This window comes from Peromyscus eremicus, chromosome 22 (assembly GCF_949786415.1).
Source record: "Peromyscus eremicus chromosome 22, PerEre_H2_v1, whole genome shotgun sequence".
NCBI lineage: Eukaryota > Metazoa > Chordata > Mammalia > Rodentia > Cricetidae > Peromyscus > Peromyscus eremicus.
In genome coordinates this window covers 24,896,256-24,912,885 of record NC_081437.1, presented here as the reverse complement: position 1 = coordinate 24,912,885, position 16,630 = coordinate 24,896,256, and the positions used below count along the sequence as shown (strand labels likewise).

Sequence of the window (16,630 nt, the reverse complement as noted above, 5' to 3'; positions counted from 1 at the left end):
GAAAAGCCCTGCTGAAGTTCCAGCCGGGCGGGGAGCGTTCTCCACACTGGGCCTTCCTCAGCAGTGCCCACGGCACAGGCGGCTTCACTCAGCCTCTCTACTCACAGTGGCCACGGCCTCTCGGGCTGGAGGGCTGAGCTGGAACCAAGGCTGCTCCGTACGTACTATGCCTAAGACCCCTACTCTGGGGAAGCTACAGGCACAACGAGGAGGAGGAGGAGGAGGAACGGCCACCCTCAGAGCTCACATCCACACAGGAAGGAAGGCTGAGGAAACCGGAAACCTAAAGTCTATGGGAATGTGCATGTCAACGGTTGGGAACACCGGGACTTGGTCAGTGGCCTTCTCCCAGAAGCCTTCCTTCCCTTCTGCTGTGGACCACGGGGGCCGCTCAGGGGTTGTCCACCACTTGGTGAGGCAGTGTAACGGAGGAGCCGTTGGGGAAAGCGGCAGGCCTGTCCCGGCCCTTCAGGAAGAAGGTCAGGAGCTCCCCTTTCCCTTTCACAAAGATGGGGCCTCGCCTCACAAAGCGGAAGCCATACTCGCGAAGGATGACCTGCGTCTCTTCCACCACCTGCACGGGGAGAGAAGACCGGGGGGTACAGTGGTTAGGGCTGACGGATCCAGGTGGTCCCGCTGCTTCAGTAGTGTGCAGAGACGGAGTGTATAGAGCTCTACCTCAGCCCACATGGGTGGGAGCCGTGGACCAGCCCCAAGACATTCAGATGTCAGACTACTCTTTCAGGTCAAAGTTGCTTCAGTTGCTGTTAGCACAAGATGTCAACTTTGTACCCAAGGGCAGGCTTTTATTCCCTCACAACTACTCATCTTAAGTGTTGGAAATGGACCAAAGCCCATTCTCCCTTCTGTTCAGGCTCTAGAGGCCTCCGTACACTTACGCTTGGCCCTGCAGCACTGTCAACTGTGACCTACGGTCCCCAGGCAAGGGCAGTAAGGTATGGCAAAGCACCCAGGCTTCCCCTTTTATTGGAGTACTTCCTGCATTCAGCGCATGCCCAGTTCTGGTGCGGAACATACCTGGATGTTGCCCATGACCCCTGTGGATTCCATCCTGCTGGCCACATTGACTGTGTTGCCCCAGATGTCATAGTGCGGTTTCCGGGCTCCGATGACTCCAGCCAGAACCCCTCCTTTGTTCATGCCTGGGGTAGAGAGGAGCATGGCCACAAGCCAAGCTTGCGTTAGCCTCCCAGAAACTACCAATTTCTCTTTCATAGGTGATCACCTGACCCTCACTGGGCTCCTGATCATATAACACCTCTATTCCTTGTTGAAAGTTGCTAAGTCCTGCACAGCTCTGTTGTGATATACTCAGCACTGTAGCGGCCAGCTTCTCTGTAACCTTCCCAATACTTCAGACTTCTGTCAGCTCCCAAAAGCAGCAGAGCCGCTCCTAACAGCCTTCTCGCAATGCCTGACAAGGGAGGTGAACTGCCCTTGCAGACATTAGGAAAATTCCTTAAAGAGTGCAGAACTAAACGTCGTCTGGGTCCCCTCTAGTTCTGTTAGTGAGCCCCCCAGCACTGACGGTGCCTTTACCTATACGCAGCATGAAGTTGTTGAATGACTGGTTGTTGATGTTGGTGAGCGTATCCTTCATGGCTAACGCAAAGTCGGCCAGGTCGGCCAGGTGCTGCCAACGCTCCTTGTCCGACTTCTCCTCCTGTGTGGAAAAGCGATGTGACTGTGAGAACATCCCGGCCCTGACCATAGCTGCTACAGGACGGATGCAAGGGAGCAGCTGCTGACACCCTTCTCTTCCCCGAAAGGAATCCACAACTCTTAGGATCAGCATGTCACCACTGCAGAATTCATGCATTTGTGTAAGGCAGAGCCTGGGCCGAGAAGGTGGGAAAGATGCCCCGTCTCGGTGGTTTCCTCTGTGCCGTGTGACTGACTGGTTACAAGGCAGAGCTCTCTTTGAGTCTGGTCCTCTCTCGGTGCCTCAAGATCGGAAGCCCTTGCTGGGCCACCTTCCGCTGGCTTTACTTAGCTCGTTCAGGAAGTGGAGGTGGAAAGGAAAACCAGGTGATCTAGGAACAGTGCGTGGCCCCAGGATCCCCATAGTTCCCTTTCTGGCCTGGAGATGATGGCAGTCTCCACAGGTCTACTCAGCTTGGTGAAGGCCGTTCATCGGCATCCGGGAGGTTCCAGGGCTCCCGGACTGATAGTTCTTACATGGTATGGGGGCACTGTGGGCATGAGCCTTGCACAAGTGTTCACTAACTTCATCTGATCCTCATGTCCCATGGGCTGAGGCTGGCTGCCCCTCTCCTACGCGGCTGCGTCGCCTCGCTGGACTCACCTTGCTGGAGCTCGTGAAGCCATTGGTGTTGACGTCGGGGGTGACTCCCGAAGCTGCCATGTAGGTGCTGCCGATGGTTTTGATCTTGGTGATGACCCGGAATTTGGGATTGTCCAGGAGCTGAGGACAGAGTTGGAACCAAGGGAAGATGAGCGAGTTCACTCTCAAACTTGCCTGTTTACAAGGACCAACAATGCATCTAAAAGACGCTGTCCTGTAGCGGCTTTAGTCATTCCGTGCTACCTTGTCACGTGATGCTCAGCCCCATTTCCCTTAACACTGAGATGTTTATCTTACGTGTCCCTGGCTAGTCTCCTCAGGTGATGGAGCCCCTAAGGAAAGGTACCCAGTCCGTGTTTGAGAGTGAGAGGAATGGGAAGTCCTTAATCCCATGAACGTGCCAGGGCAGTCCCAGGATCCCGCCTCAGACCCATCAGTTCTGGATGGCTGCACAAGTCTGATCACTATAGAACTCATGGGAAATGAGGCCAGCCTAGCGTACCCTGCTGCTCTGACTTGTGCAGAATGTCACGGGGTGTGATATAAAAGGTGTTAGCTCTATGATGGAGGACACTCACCGAGTCAAAATCGGAGATGATCTCATTGAGGAAGCGGAGACACTCGATGCCACCGTTATTGATGCTCTCCTCAGTGTAGAAGTCCGCAAAGTTGGGCAGGGAGGCAAACATGACTCCAATCTCATCGTAAGACTGGCTGTACAGCTCCTAAAAAGAGGCCAGGCCAGGCTAAGATGAAGCGCTTGCTGCCCAACTGTGAGGAACCAGAGTTAGAGGCAAGCGGGCAAATTGGGACAGTGAGCCTTGGTTCAGCAAGAGCCCCTCCCTCCGTCCATATGTAGGAGGCAGAGGAGTAGAGGAAAACAGCCACTGTAGAAGCCTCCATCTGAATGTGCCTACGTACCACACACAAAGACAGGGCCCGCGCATGCGCTCAACTTTTTGGATTGAAAAAGCTCATTCCCACTATGAATAAAAAGATTTCCTGCTGGGCGGTGGTGGCGCACGCCTTTAGTCCCAGTACTTGCAAGGCAGAGGCAGGTGGATCTCTGAGTTTGAGGCCAGCCTGGTCTACAGAGTGAGTTCCAGGAAAGGCACCAAAGCTACAGAGAAACCCTGTCTCGAAAAACAAATTCCTAGCCCTTGTAACAGCCCAGTGTGCTAGCTAGTTTGATCTCAGCTTGACACAGCTTGAGTCATTTGGGAAACAGGAACATCAATTGGGAAAAAAAAAAAAAAAAAAAGCCCCTCACCCGATTGGCCTGTGGGTCATTTAGGACGTCCCAGCTCCCTGTGGACTGGGCCGCCCCCAGGTAGGTGGTCTTGGGGGCTATAAGAAAGCAGGCTGAGCAAGAGGATCACTCCTCCATGGCCTTTGCATCAGTTCCTGCCCCGGCTTCCCTTGGTGAAGGGCTGCTTGCCTGGAAGTGTAAGATGAAATAAACCCTTTCCTCCCCAAGTTGCTTATGGTGTTTCATCGCAATAACAGAAACATCCGGGAAGGTCAGCGGAATGGTCGGCCACCTTGGTTTGAGGTTTTACCGACAGAAGGGGTGCTCTGGTTCTGAAATGGGGAAGTCTCTTGTGAGGTCCACAGTTGGACTTCCAGCCTCCGTTAATGAGGGCCCTGGATCCACAGGTGCTCCACGCGGCTTCCCCTCACCTCGTCTCTCTTCTTGGATCCCAGGAAATGGCGTGCGACATGCTCAGGTAACATGTTGGTGACCAAGGCCTCGTTCCACCGCCGCATCTCGTAGACACGTTCTTTCTGGTCATGGACCTCGATCTTCCACAAGAAGAGTGTCCGCGCCAGTTTCTCCACCTGCAGGCACGGGTGAGGTGAGGTGGACCCGAAAGCCAGCCATCCAATGGAAAGACTTAGAACAGGGGTTTGAGTGTTGTACATGGTAAAATGGGAAGATAGATAGATAAATGACAGCAGAGGAGTCACCTCATCAAAATGGCATCCCACGGCTGCCGTGAGGACCAGGGCCTCTTGGTACAGCAGAGACCCACGAGGCCTTCCGTATGTGCAGGGTTCTCCTGAGACTAACTTAGTTGCAGAACTGGGGGAGAAGGCTCTTGCAGCACAAAAATCCCCAGCTCTAGCAGCTCCCGTATTAGGGAGGCTGTATTTCCCCAGTAAACCACTGGGGGGCACCCAAGCTAACCATCCGTGTAGGGTTACTTCATCTTCACTAAACAAAAGCTCATTAGCGCCTTTCCCTTTCTCTTCAGACCCTGAGGTTAGTGCATCAGTGACTCCCATGCCCGGGTGAGTGCACAGGCCATGAGACCCACCTAGGGAACATCTCCCCATCCTGCAGGAGGGTGAGGAAGAAGCCAGGACACAGCAGAGCTTGGGCTGCCCATGTGCCATGGTAGATGAAGAAACTGCTGCTGAGTCCTGGGACACCTTGTTGGGAGGCTTTGAGCGCAGGGGGAGAGGGTGTGTGACACTCACGTGACGTGAGAAATAGTAGAAGCTCAGCATCATGACAAACATCATCACAGTCATCGAGTACTTGGAAGGCACCAGGGGTGGCCTGCTGGACAGACAGGGACACGTGAAGAGGGCCTCTGCCACCCTCCACCAGGCTTGTGCTTCTGCTGTCACTGTAGGCGTCAGAATCTTCCCCCACCACCTGAGCTCCTCATAGTCCAGGACCCTCCCCAGGACGTGATCAGGCTATTGGACTTGGAATTGGCAACAGCCCCCCGCTTCCCTGGCTACAGGCCGCTCCCACTAGGCTGCCCCTGGGATGCTGTGGGGTTGCTATGGCACCTGACACATCCAAGGAGTGGCGACTATACTACTGTGTGGGGTTTTGGAGAAAGACAACAGAGCAATGGGACCAGGGTACAGGCTCTCTGCGGTGCTTTTCTAACTGGTCGTAGTTCTGTGTGGAGTTACAGTTAACTCCCATCACTGTGTACAACCTTGTTACATGAAAAACAGCTTTATCTGTTACCACGGCTGTCACTTGGGGCATTCTCACGTGTACCTTGGGGGGTGTGTGTGAGTGAATTTTTCTAGATGTATGTAGAAGTGGAGTTTCTGGGCCATAGGTTTTGGGGTGGTTTTGTCTGAGACAGGATCTCATGTGTCCTAGGCTAGTATTGAACTCCTGACGTCCTGCCTCTACTTAAGATTACAAGTCTGCACCACCACTTCCAATTTATGCAGAACCCAAGGCTCACAACCATCTGTAATGAGATCTGGCGCCCTCTCCTGGCCTGCAGGCAGAACACTATACATAATAAATCTTAAAAAAAAAAAAAAAAACTCACATTAGGATCTATTCAACTCACTGAACCATAAAAGCCTAAAACTTTAAGATGCATGTTCGGGAAATTCCATGTTCTCAGAAGGTAAGGCAGACTCAGGAAAGCTGGTCTGCGCCTGAGGTCTTAATTCCTCATCTCCCTGCCAGCTGCCAACCATTTAACTCTTCCTCAGCTCCACCCTCTGTGCCCTGCCTTACATCCACACAGCTGTTCTCCAGACCTGTCTCCCATGCAAGAGAGACCCCGATGGCCAACTCCTCTGACTACCCTAGACCACGTGCCTTTGGAAGAGTGAGGTGCTGGGGTGTCATCCTGTTCTGTGTGCTGTCTATAAGAGGGGCCTCATGCGGACGAGGAGGAAATGCAGGGAGCCTTACCTGTCGGTGCCATTGAGCCCCGGGGTGGACAATACCTGCATCTTCTCTAAGGCCACCACAGGAGAGCTGTTGAGCAGATAACAACATTCAGGCCACATCTGGATGTGGGAGGCTGATACCCTAAACATCTAGTGTCCCAAATCTGCTCATTGAGTTGGAAAGGACCACTCCCCACTCCCAGCGCGTCTGTGAGAGGCCCTGAATCCCCAATGAAGCTGAGGTAGAAAGTCACCTCAACACAGGCACATGACCTTGAAACGGGCGGGGTGGGGGCGGGGAGAGGCAGGAGACCATGCAGACCCTCCAGGAGGCTTCATCTTACTGTTCCCGAAAGCGCTTGTGGTCGTATTCATCGAAGACCGGACACCAGGCGTACAGGTTGATGGCAGTCACGGCGCCTGTGACGAGCAGCATGAGGGTCAGCTTCACCATGTGGCTGACCTGCACCAGCATGATGGTGGCGATGAGGGACAGCACGGCGACGTAGTTGTAGTACTTGGGGTTCTCCATACAGCCGCCATCCAGCTCCATCCCAGTTGTCACATTGTAAGGTCCCATGTAGTACTGGAGACAGCTAAGCTGGAGGCCGGGGTGGGAGGGAAGGGCAGTGGTGGGTCACAGGGCTCCACAATGGCAGTACAGTACCCTCGGGGAGATGGGAAGTCTACCAGAGTAAGCATGTACATGTTAGTGACTGCTAGGAAGAGCCTCACCATGGTCCCACCTGGTTCAGGAAAACTCGCTGGGTATTGTGAGCACTGCACCTATTGTACAGAAATCCTCGGACCACTAGCAAGGGGTTAAAGGAGGAGGCCCCAGGAGCCAGCTCTCCAGGCTCTTGGTCCAGTCTGCTTTTCCCATCACGGCTGCTGGGAGAGGGGCTATGTGGCCAGTCGGAATCTCCATGGTGACGGCTATTCCACCACAGGGTAGCCTGTTCACTCCTTACCCTACTGCTCCACCATAGTCAAAAGAAAATGTTCCCATAAGCTAGCTTCGCCTCTCTGTGTAGCCTGCAGCTCACTTGACTTTGGGTAAGGACCTGGCATGTAGTGCTTGGATGTGCAGGATCCCTGTGCACCCTTCCACGGGACCTCAGACCTGGGGGTCTATGTCACGTGTCTCCTGATAAGAGGGATCAGGGGCTTCGTCCTGCATGGTGGACACCATGCAGCCCAGAGACTTGCTGTCCTCGACCAGGTGTCTGGTTGCAGACCTCCGGCTTTTCACTTCTGTTACTTCCAGAGGAAGTCTCTCGGCCAATTTTACTCCTGTGTGTTACTCCTGCTTACATTGTTAAATTATAGCAAGTACTATACAACATTCTTAAGAACTTATGAGAGTACATATGGTATTACCCAGATGAGGGCAATCCCTAACGACTGTGCACACAGTGACAGCTGCTGGCCCCGTCCCTCACAAGGCATCTGGCTCCCCTCTCACAGGACCCTAGCTCTCCGTGAACTGAGGAGGACAGGTGATCTTGTCTCCCCAGAGCCACATGGGCTCTGTGAGGCTGTGTTCCTGTCAGCCACCTCAAGGAATGTAAGAGGGCTACCTGATGAAATCCGCTCACCTCCTCAGCCCAGTGGCTACCCAATACTGGCTATATTTCAAGGAACATACCCCAGGAGTGCTCACACTGTACCCCTCAGTCCCTGTGGTGATGGAAGACATCTCAGGCCTGGTGTGTGTGTGTGTGTGTGTGTGTGTGTGTGTGTGTGTGTGTGTGTGTGTGTGTGTGCGCGCGCGCCAGTGTACGTACACAAGATGCATGTTTTTCTAGAAGCCATTGCCTCTCCTCAGGTACCGTCCACACAGGGTCTCCCACTGGCCCAGTACAACTCAAGAACTAAGCTGGCTAGCCAGTGAGCCCCAGAGATGCTCCTGTCCTCACCTTCCCATCACTGGACTCTTAAGCACACACCGTGCCTGGATTTTTTTCACATGCATTCTGGGGATCGAACTCCGTTCCCTAACAATTTACCAACTGAGCTCTCTCCCAGCCTCTAGAACTGCTTCCATTTTTGACTTTGTTACTGCCTATGTCACAGAACAAAGGAACAGACCTCTCTGAACGTTACTTCCTTCGCGTGAAACCTGCAGCTGGTGATGCACCCAGCCAAGGGCTGGGAACACTGGACTGGGCTGTTCAGTGTCAGACTCATCCACTGATCCACTGGCAAGCTGCCAGCCCCTCTCCCCTGGGTTTAGGCCCCCTTCGACAAGGACGCAAAAGCTCACCATGTCCACAACATTGGCCATGACCAGGATGAAGATGGCTAGCATGGCCCAGGTGTTCCTGGCCCAGCGGGTCCGGTCGATCCAAGACGAGAAGGCCACGAGCTTCTTAGGAAAGGCCTAGAAGAAATGGGATTTCAAGGGCTTGAGCCTCCACCTGTATGTCCTGAAGACATGACTGGCTGCGTCTCTGGCTCTAGTCCCAGAAACCTAAAAGGCCGTGCTTTGCTTGTGAGTCTTCAAAACTGAGAGGAGAGAATTTAAGGGTGTAAATCCTTGAGGTATGTGTACAGCCCTAGGCCTCCAACCCTAGGCTCCTGGCTAGGCAGACACAGCCAGAATGTGTGGGCCGCACCAGAGGCAAGGCCAGGACAGGCGACAGCATGTAGGACTAGCCACCTGCCTAGCCAACCCCCTCTTGCTTTTCCGGTTACCTGACAAGCGGCCCGTTAGACTGATTTCCCCAAAACATTGCTTTCCCTTGTCATTCTGACCAAAAACTGCCTGGCACATGAGTCCCTGCAGAAGTCTCAGTCTCTTTAGCTGGATGTTAAGGTCCTTCATAGTTGAAGCCAACCCCCCTTCCACTTGGGCTTCCCTTTACTGCTAATCATGGCCCACAAGATCCCAGGCTACAGAATGGAAGGCGGAGGTATTGGGGGGGTGGATTGGTGAATGGATAAATGCCTGAATGACCCCCCACAAATCTGTCGGGATTGGACCAGAAGCCCAACTCCATCATTTACACAGAGCGCCACTCTATTATAGAGACTAGAAGGTTCTGAACTCAACTGCAGAGTGTCTCTTACCCTGGGAAAGATGGCGGCCAGTGAGCAGATGGTCAGGATCAAAAGCAGAACCTCCCCAACCACGAAGGTCACGTAGTTTGTCATCAGCCTGGGACAGAGAGAAGGTGACCGGGGAGGACAGGGGCCAGCTGAGTACAAGCCTGTGACTGGCAGCTTCTGTGTGGCACCAGGGAGCTGCTTTGGCTGGCTTAGCAGCCACGAGAGAACCCCTAGCAGAGAGGAATGCCAGCGGAGGGCAGGGCCTGGGAACGTGCCACCCTTCAGCTGCTAACGGTCCACTGGGACTTTTCCGGAGGTGAGGAGGGTCACGGATGCCCTGGAAATAGCCCAGGAATAGCCTGGGAAGGGAGTCTTAGAAATGAGCATCAGCCCGGTAGCTGGGATGAAACCAGTCAAGAATAGACCACAGAAGTCATGCTGAGGCTGCCGACGTGACCTCTTGACTGCACAGAGAAAGAGATCTTTCCACATCCATCCTCCCTCTCCTCGGGGAAATCTGCCTGCTCCAGAGCCTTCTCAGATCCATTCTCTTTTCACTCCTCCATGGAGAACAAAAGCCCCCAGACACTCAGGTTGCTAATCCAGGATCCAACTCGGGGTCACCTCTTAGGTTTCCTCACTTGGTTTGGGGATCTCTTCAGTGCCTGTGATCTCTGTCCCCACACAGGCCCTGAGCTGGCTTTTCCCTGCCACTCACTTGTCCTGTGTGCTCTGTGTAGGTAGCACTCAGGTTTGAACCACCAGCTTCTCCCTGAGCCCCAGACTACGTAACCCAGCTGCCTGGCGGGCAGTACCACACAGGCAACTCAGACTCCAGATCTCTGCTGCTCCAGTGTTCCTCCTCCTATATTCTCAACCTTGAGTAATGAAAACTGCATCCTGTCCATTGCTCAAATTTTAAAAAAGCCCTGGAGATGTCCTTCACTCTGCCCATTCACACTCCACAACCAATCTGCCAGCGACTCCAGAATCCAGCCATCCATCAATAAAATTCAGCCTCTGATCCCTTCTCTAACTCCGCCTGGCCCAAGTCACCGTTGGTATCTCAGTCACCATCACCTCTGAGCCTGGTCTCAGGCTCCACTCTTGCACACTAGCCTGTTCTGACACAGCCAGGAGGTCCCCTTCCTCTGTGCCCACATGGATCTTTCCACCAGCCTCTGCGTCCAAGAGTATGAACTGTGCCCAGCTCTCTACCCTAACCCCTAACTCCTGTCACTGTCCCGCAGCACCCCTGCTACCAGCAAAGTGCCCTCACGGTGCCTTGAGAGGCCTGGCCCACTTCTGCCTCTGTGCCAGCCTAAGTATCTCCAGATAGCACAAGGCTCACTCCTCAGCCCTTCAGGACGCCGCTGAAATACCACCTTGTCAGTGAGGTCTGCTGCGACCACCCTACAAAAGCCTACAAACCACCGGGTGGCGGTGGTGCACGCCTTTGGTGCACGCCTTTAATCCCTGCACTCGGGAGGCACAGTCAAGTAGATCTCTGTGAGTTCGAGGCCAGCCTGGTCTACAGAGCGAGATCCAGGACAGGCACCAAAACTACACAGAGAAACCCTGTCTTGAAAAACAAAACGAAACAAAACAAAAAGCCTACGAACCAAGCTCCCCACCAGACCCTATCCCCCTTCCTCACTTTACTCACACTCATCACTACTGCACACGTAACTTTCACATTTAAATGTTCATGCCGGTTCCCACCCCCTCCCCGTGAGACATAAGCTTCCCAGGATCTCGTTCTCTCTCCTTCCCCAGGCACACACAGCATTTCTAAATCGAATGGCTCTAATCTCACAACAGTCTTGGGAGCCGTTCAGGGTGGGTCTCCTCACTCGGCAGCCGAGCAAACGGATGCTCAGCGGGCCTTCCTTCCGGGATCTGCCACTGTCCTGCCTACAGAACCCTGGATGTGGCAGCCAAGTCCCAAGGGCTTTGACAACTCCTCAAACTAATCCAGGCAGGGCCCCACCCACAGGCTGCTGCTGGAGGGAGCCACTCACTCGTCCCCTGAGGCCAGGAGGGTGATAATGAACCTTCGGGCAGGGCTTCCACAGCTGAGCTGACTTTGGAATACCCCTGCCTCCCCCGGCTGATGTCAGTTTGTGTCTAGAGCCTAAAATCGAGTTTTACGAAGATGAGCCACAAAAGGAAAGTCAGTGTGGCTGTGACTAACGCGGAGGTGACATCCACACTCTTGTCCCTAGAAACTCTCTAGTAGCCATCTAGCCATGTTCTCCATCCTCCTGGAGGGGCCTGTCACCGGCTTTCCTGGTCCTGCTGAGATCCCATCCTGGGGTTGGCTGCTGCTATAGGTGGGGGTCATGGAAAGAGACAAGGAGCAGAAACAGGTACCTGCCTCTCACACTGCTCCCATCCCTTGCCCAGGTCCCTCTCCCGGCCTGTCATCCTCAGCCTGGATCCTCACCAGGGGTCAATGAGTATCTCCACCATGGCCGTGCAGAAAAGGACCACGCAGGAGCAGCTGAAGGCGGCCCCGCTCTGCTTCTCCTTCTCCACCGAGTAGCGTGTTTCCATCTCCGGGTCCATGAACCGCATGGTTAGGAGGAACGTGTTTCTCTTCTTCACCCTGCCGCGGAAACAAGCCCTGTGACCCGCACGTCCCACCTGCCATGATTGCTGGGGTGGGGGGGCCCCCCCGTTTCGGATGACCCGTCCCCTGCACTGAGGAAGGGCCGGTGATGGGGGGGGGCAGTGGGCACCTCAGCAGTGGCCACTTACACCTGGGCGGACTCCCGCTCCAGCAGGGCCTCGTTGAGCAGCTGGTTCAGTTCGTGCTCATCCTCAGAGGCGTCCACCACGCGGTCGGCCAGGTCCTGGAGACGCAGCCTGCGACGGGGGTTGGGGAACGAGGGGTTGTCGGCCTGTAAGCCAGGGAGGCAGAGTCAGTGGGACAGAAGGGACACGTGGCGGGGAGGGTGTGAGAAAGACTAGTGAAGAGGAGGGGGCCACACTCCTGAGGACCAAACCCTTTCCCAGGTTCCACCCTGCCGGTGTCTCCTTGGGTCCCTAATAGAAGGTCTACAGTCGCGGTCCACTGATGGCCGTGACTTGGGGAACAGCAGCCCGGCTCTGGGGCCAACTCCGAATTTAAGGCAGGGCCTGGGCTAGGACATCTTGCTGTTGGATGGGGCTGTGTCTCAACAAGAACCCTTATATATGGCCGAGTTTGGGGTCATGTATAACCCCAGCCCTAGGACTCGGGGGGTCAGTCACTAGTGATCTAATGAGGCAGCCACTACCACTTTGCTCCCCCTCAGAAAGAGCGGGACAGTTCCAAAACAGAAGCCAGGGTTGAGTCACACAGCCACCAGCCTGAGTGGTCACTGCCCAGACCTCTCAGAGCTGTGAGAGTCTGAAAACGGAGCCAGAGCCGAGACTCCTGGTTTGAAACTCAGCACTCCTCCTGGCTGCCTGATCCAGGCCGTTTCTCTCCCCTGTAAAATGCTGTGGGTGGCCTGCTCTGGCACTGAGAGTCTCTTTCCATTGAGCACAAGCTAGATATGAGTGACACCCACTAATGGTTAGGGCCTGGAGAGTCACGGGCTCCTTAAGCCTGTCAGAGCCAAGCTATGTAAAGTTTGAGTCCTCTTCCTATCAAGAAAAATTGTTCATATATATTATATATATAATATTCATATATACATATTCATATATATTCATACATATATAAATGAGCTTCTTTTTTAAAAATATATAATTTATTTTTATTTTATGTGCATTGGTGTTTTGCCTGCATATATGTCTGTGTGAGGGTGTCAGATCTCCTGGAACTGGAGTTACAGACAGGTGTGAGCCGCCATGTGGGTGCTGGGAAGCGAACCCGGGGCCTCTGGAAGAGCAGCCAGTGCTCTTAACCACTGAGCCATCCCTCTAGCTCCAAGAAAATTATCCTAAGGAGAAGCAGCAGGATGGATGCTCAAGGAAACGCCAGCTTGTCTGAAACTATCTACCTTCTACAGCATCTGAAACTTTGGGGACAACTCCTGTCTCCTTTCACGGGGACACTGGCAGTGGGGCCACCAGCTTCCAGCCACCAGACCTTGAAGGCAGAGATCACCTTCGTCAGTGGGCATGTTTGACAGGTTTCTTGGTAACGAGAGATTTGGAGTTGTCTTCTCATCCTTTGGAGCAACATGCCAGCCCATCCAGGGTTTCAGGACATAGAACTCCTGGGGTGTGACTGACGGGGCGGGGGTGGGGGGGGGGTGTGTCTGGATACAAACTCTCACTCCCAAACAGGCTCGCATTCTGCAGAATCCTCACAGACCCTAAATCTACAAGACAGCTACTCCAGCTAGGTGATACTTGAGGGGAGTGCCTTCCGGTCCATTTTTTCCCCTTCTCTCTGTAACTCTATTTACACTGCTGACAAGGACCAGAACCTGGGCTAGGGGCCAAGACCCTCCTCCCAGCACAGGCCCCCACTACAGCAGCCTACCGCTCCCCACCCCTGCCCTGCCCCCACACCCACCTGGGCCTCCTGCTCTTCAGCCTCCTCGGAGGTGGAGCCGCTGGCATGGGCACTCCCATTGGGCTCCTTGGTCTCTATAAGGGCAGGGGAGCTGGGTTTGGAGGACACCGGAGCTCCATTTGGCAGGGCCTGTCACAGAAAGGAGCGCTCATCAGGGCCATGAAACACTGCCTACTACCTACCCCTGCCTGTGGCTGTTCCATTATTGTTCCAGAAACTTCCTCCTACGTTTATAGAAGTCTTGCTGACCTAGAAATTTCACCACTGATTTCGTCCTGTACAACATTCATTTTTTAAAATGCTGTCACTTTCAAATACCCACGACTATGAATAGTTTTCTAAACAAAGTAAAGACCCGATTGTTGCAACTCCTATTTCTAAGACACTAACTCTGTGGCAGCGCCCTGAGATCTTGGTGGGGGCCACGTCAAGTCCGAATAACCTCCACAAACTTTGGATTAGTGTTTGTCCTCAATAGAGTGAGTCAAACACTGTAAAGTGGGGGCAGCGTGCTCGCCCAATTAATAAGTATTTGTTGAGTCCTGACTTCTTGGAACCCACATCCTCAGGAGGAAAAGTGGGTAATAGCACACTAGGTAAGAGAAATAAGCAGTCATAAGAAAATGGAAGGGAGCCGGGCGCTGGTGGCACATGCCTTTAATCCCAGCACTTGGGAGGCAGAGCCAGGCGGATCTCTGTTGAATTTGAGGCCAGCCTGGTCTGCAGAGCGAGTTCCAGGACAGGCACCAAAACTACACGGAGAAACCCTGTCCTGAAAAAAAAAAAAAAGAAAGAAAGAAAGAAAATGGAAGACAGTATAAAAGAGGGTGTGGGGTGGGGGTGGGGGTGGGGTTGCAGGGAAGTCCAGCCATAAAGAGGGTCATGGGGAGGGGGTGTCACTATGAAGACGCCATTTCAGAATCGACCTAAAGGAACATCAAAAGAGTGGGGGGGAACTAGCCGGGCGGTGGTGGCGCACCCCTTTAATCCCAAGACTCAGGAGGCAGAGCCAGGCGGATCTCTGTGAGTTCGAGGCCAGCCTGGGCTACTGAGTGAGATCCAGGTCAGGCACCAAAACTACACAGAGAAACCCTGTCTTGAAAAACAAAACAAAACAACAACAACAACAAAAAAAAAAGAGTGGGGGGAATTACAGGAAAACAGAATGGCTAGCAGCAGGCTGTGCCCCAGGATGTGAGACAGCCAATGGGCCATCACTGCTGGAGCAGGGTAAGCAGAAGGGAGAATGTAGCAGACACCATGCTGGGACCAGACCCAGGACAGAGCCCCCAAGGACGGCTGTTTCTGTCCTGCTCCTCCCTCATTTTCACTGGAACGGCTTACCTGGCCTTGGTCCCCGCTTCCTTTGTGGGCCAGCCACACTCACTCTCCCCTGGTGCCCCTGTCCCTACTGCAGCTTTAACCATTTCCACACTTCAGTGGCCCTCCCTTCTGGACACTGTCATGGGACATACTACACGGGATGTATTCTTAACTCCAACTCGCCACACATGACTTTCCCCCCTCAGAACCAGTTTCTGAAAGAAGCTACCACCAGGTCTAGTGACATGGGACCCAGATTCATACTTCATGCCACTCTACCCTCCTGTTATGGTCAACCACCAACCAACCTTTCTATAGCCACTGTTTCAATATATTTTTATTTTTGAGATGGGATCTTGCTATTCAGCCCAGGCTGGCCTTGAACTCGCTTACTTAGCCCAAGCAGGTCCTGAACTTGCTGTGTAGCCCAAGCTGGCTCTGAACTCCTGCCTCAGCCTCCTGCATGTTGGGATTGCAGGTGCATAACACCATACCTGACTAATGGTTCTCTTCCAAATCTTTCTTTCTTTCTTACTCTCTGCTCTTAGGATGTGACGGGGACTCACCGAGCCATTGAGGCCATTTGGAGCTGTTTTCTTCACCTCTGGCTTGGAGGCAATGATGAGGTAGGTTTCAATGCCCTTCTCATCTAGGTAGTCACAGCGACTGCCCCCATCACCAGGCTCTACATCAAACTCCCCTTTCAGGCAGTCCATGGTGCTCTGGGAGATGTGCACACGCCTGCAGTACAGTGAGAGACCCCACGCATGCACCAATTGCCTGTCTCCCTCCCGCCCCCCCCCCCCCCGAGACAGACAGCAGACCATAGAGCACTGACTGATGCTGGGACCAGTGACTCCAGGGTAAATGTGCCAGGGACCAGGGAGCAGACCTGCTGCTAACCAGCTGTGTGGGCAGCATGGTGCCCACTGCTCTGAGCTTCCGTCCCAGAGGCGGCAGAATTCTTAGACCAGGAATGTAATTTTCTTTCCTGGTTGTTTAGAGTATCAGATAAGGGGCCAGAGAGATGGCTCTGCTGTTAAGAGCACTTTCTGCTCTTCCAGAGGACCCAACTTTGGTTCCCAGCACCTACATCAGGCAGTTCACAATGATCTTAAACTCCAGCTCCAGAGGATCCAATACCTCTGGTCTCTGCAGGTATCTGCATATCATACATGCACACCCACAGACACATACACCTACATATAAATAAAAATGATACAAATAAATCTTTTAAGTATCAAATTATATACCAAATTTCAATACCAGCTCTGAACTCTAACTTCAAAAATTGGATTCTTGCCAGGCAGCAGTGGCACACTGCTTTAATCCCAGCACTCGGGAGGCAGAGCCAAGTGGATCTCTGTGAGTTCAAGGCCAGCCCGGTCTACAGAGCGAGATCCAGGACAGACACCAAAACTACACAGAGAAACCCTGTCTTGGATTCTCTCTACCTTGCTCCCCTGCTGCCAAGGGGACTAAAAGTCACATAGTCACTGAGGAGAGAACAGAAATTGCCTCCACTGAGGCTCCAAGGGCAGGCAGGTGGGCCAGGTCCTCCTGAAGCCTGCCCAGAGACAGGCACCTGAGGGTAGTGTCCCAGCCAGAGGGCCAGAGGCTGGCTGTGTGGTTAGATACTTTTGGTCAACTTCACACAACCTAGGGTCACCTAGGGATTCCCTAGGTGATAGGGAATTTCAACTGAGGAATTGCCCAGATCAGACTGACCTGTGACCATGTCTGAAAGAAATGATCTT

The 16,630-nt window shown here is 53.5% G+C and overlaps 1 protein-coding gene across 1 annotated transcript in view; it reads right to left on the bottom strand.

Annotated features, from left to right (window-relative positions):
• Window positions 1-387: 387 nt before the first annotated feature.
• Window positions 388-16,630, bottom strand: part of Adcy3 (adenylate cyclase 3) — a 55,248-nt gene continuing 39,005 nt past the window's right edge. Inside the window, exons 7-21 of the mRNA XM_059248303.1 lie at window positions 15,440-15,614; window positions 13,551-13,679; window positions 11,798-11,940; window positions 11,484-11,645; window positions 9,059-9,146; window positions 8,253-8,369; window positions 6,331-6,587; window positions 6,009-6,074; window positions 4,808-4,889; window positions 4,007-4,165; window positions 2,905-3,051; window positions 2,327-2,446; window positions 1,561-1,684; window positions 1,039-1,163; window positions 388-574 (exon numbers count right to left, since the gene is read on the bottom strand). Coding sequence (XP_059104286.1) covers window positions 392-574; window positions 1,039-1,163; window positions 1,561-1,684; window positions 2,327-2,446; window positions 2,905-3,051; window positions 4,007-4,165; window positions 4,808-4,889; window positions 6,009-6,074; window positions 6,331-6,587; window positions 8,253-8,369; window positions 9,059-9,146; window positions 11,484-11,645; window positions 11,798-11,940; window positions 13,551-13,679; window positions 15,440-15,614 — 2,077 coding nt within the window. The 3' untranslated portion in view covers window positions 388-391. The remainder of the gene's footprint in view (window positions 575-1,038; window positions 1,164-1,560; window positions 1,685-2,326; window positions 2,447-2,904; window positions 3,052-4,006; window positions 4,166-4,807; window positions 4,890-6,008; window positions 6,075-6,330; window positions 6,588-8,252; window positions 8,370-9,058; window positions 9,147-11,483; window positions 11,646-11,797; window positions 11,941-13,550; window positions 13,680-15,439; window positions 15,615-16,630) is intronic.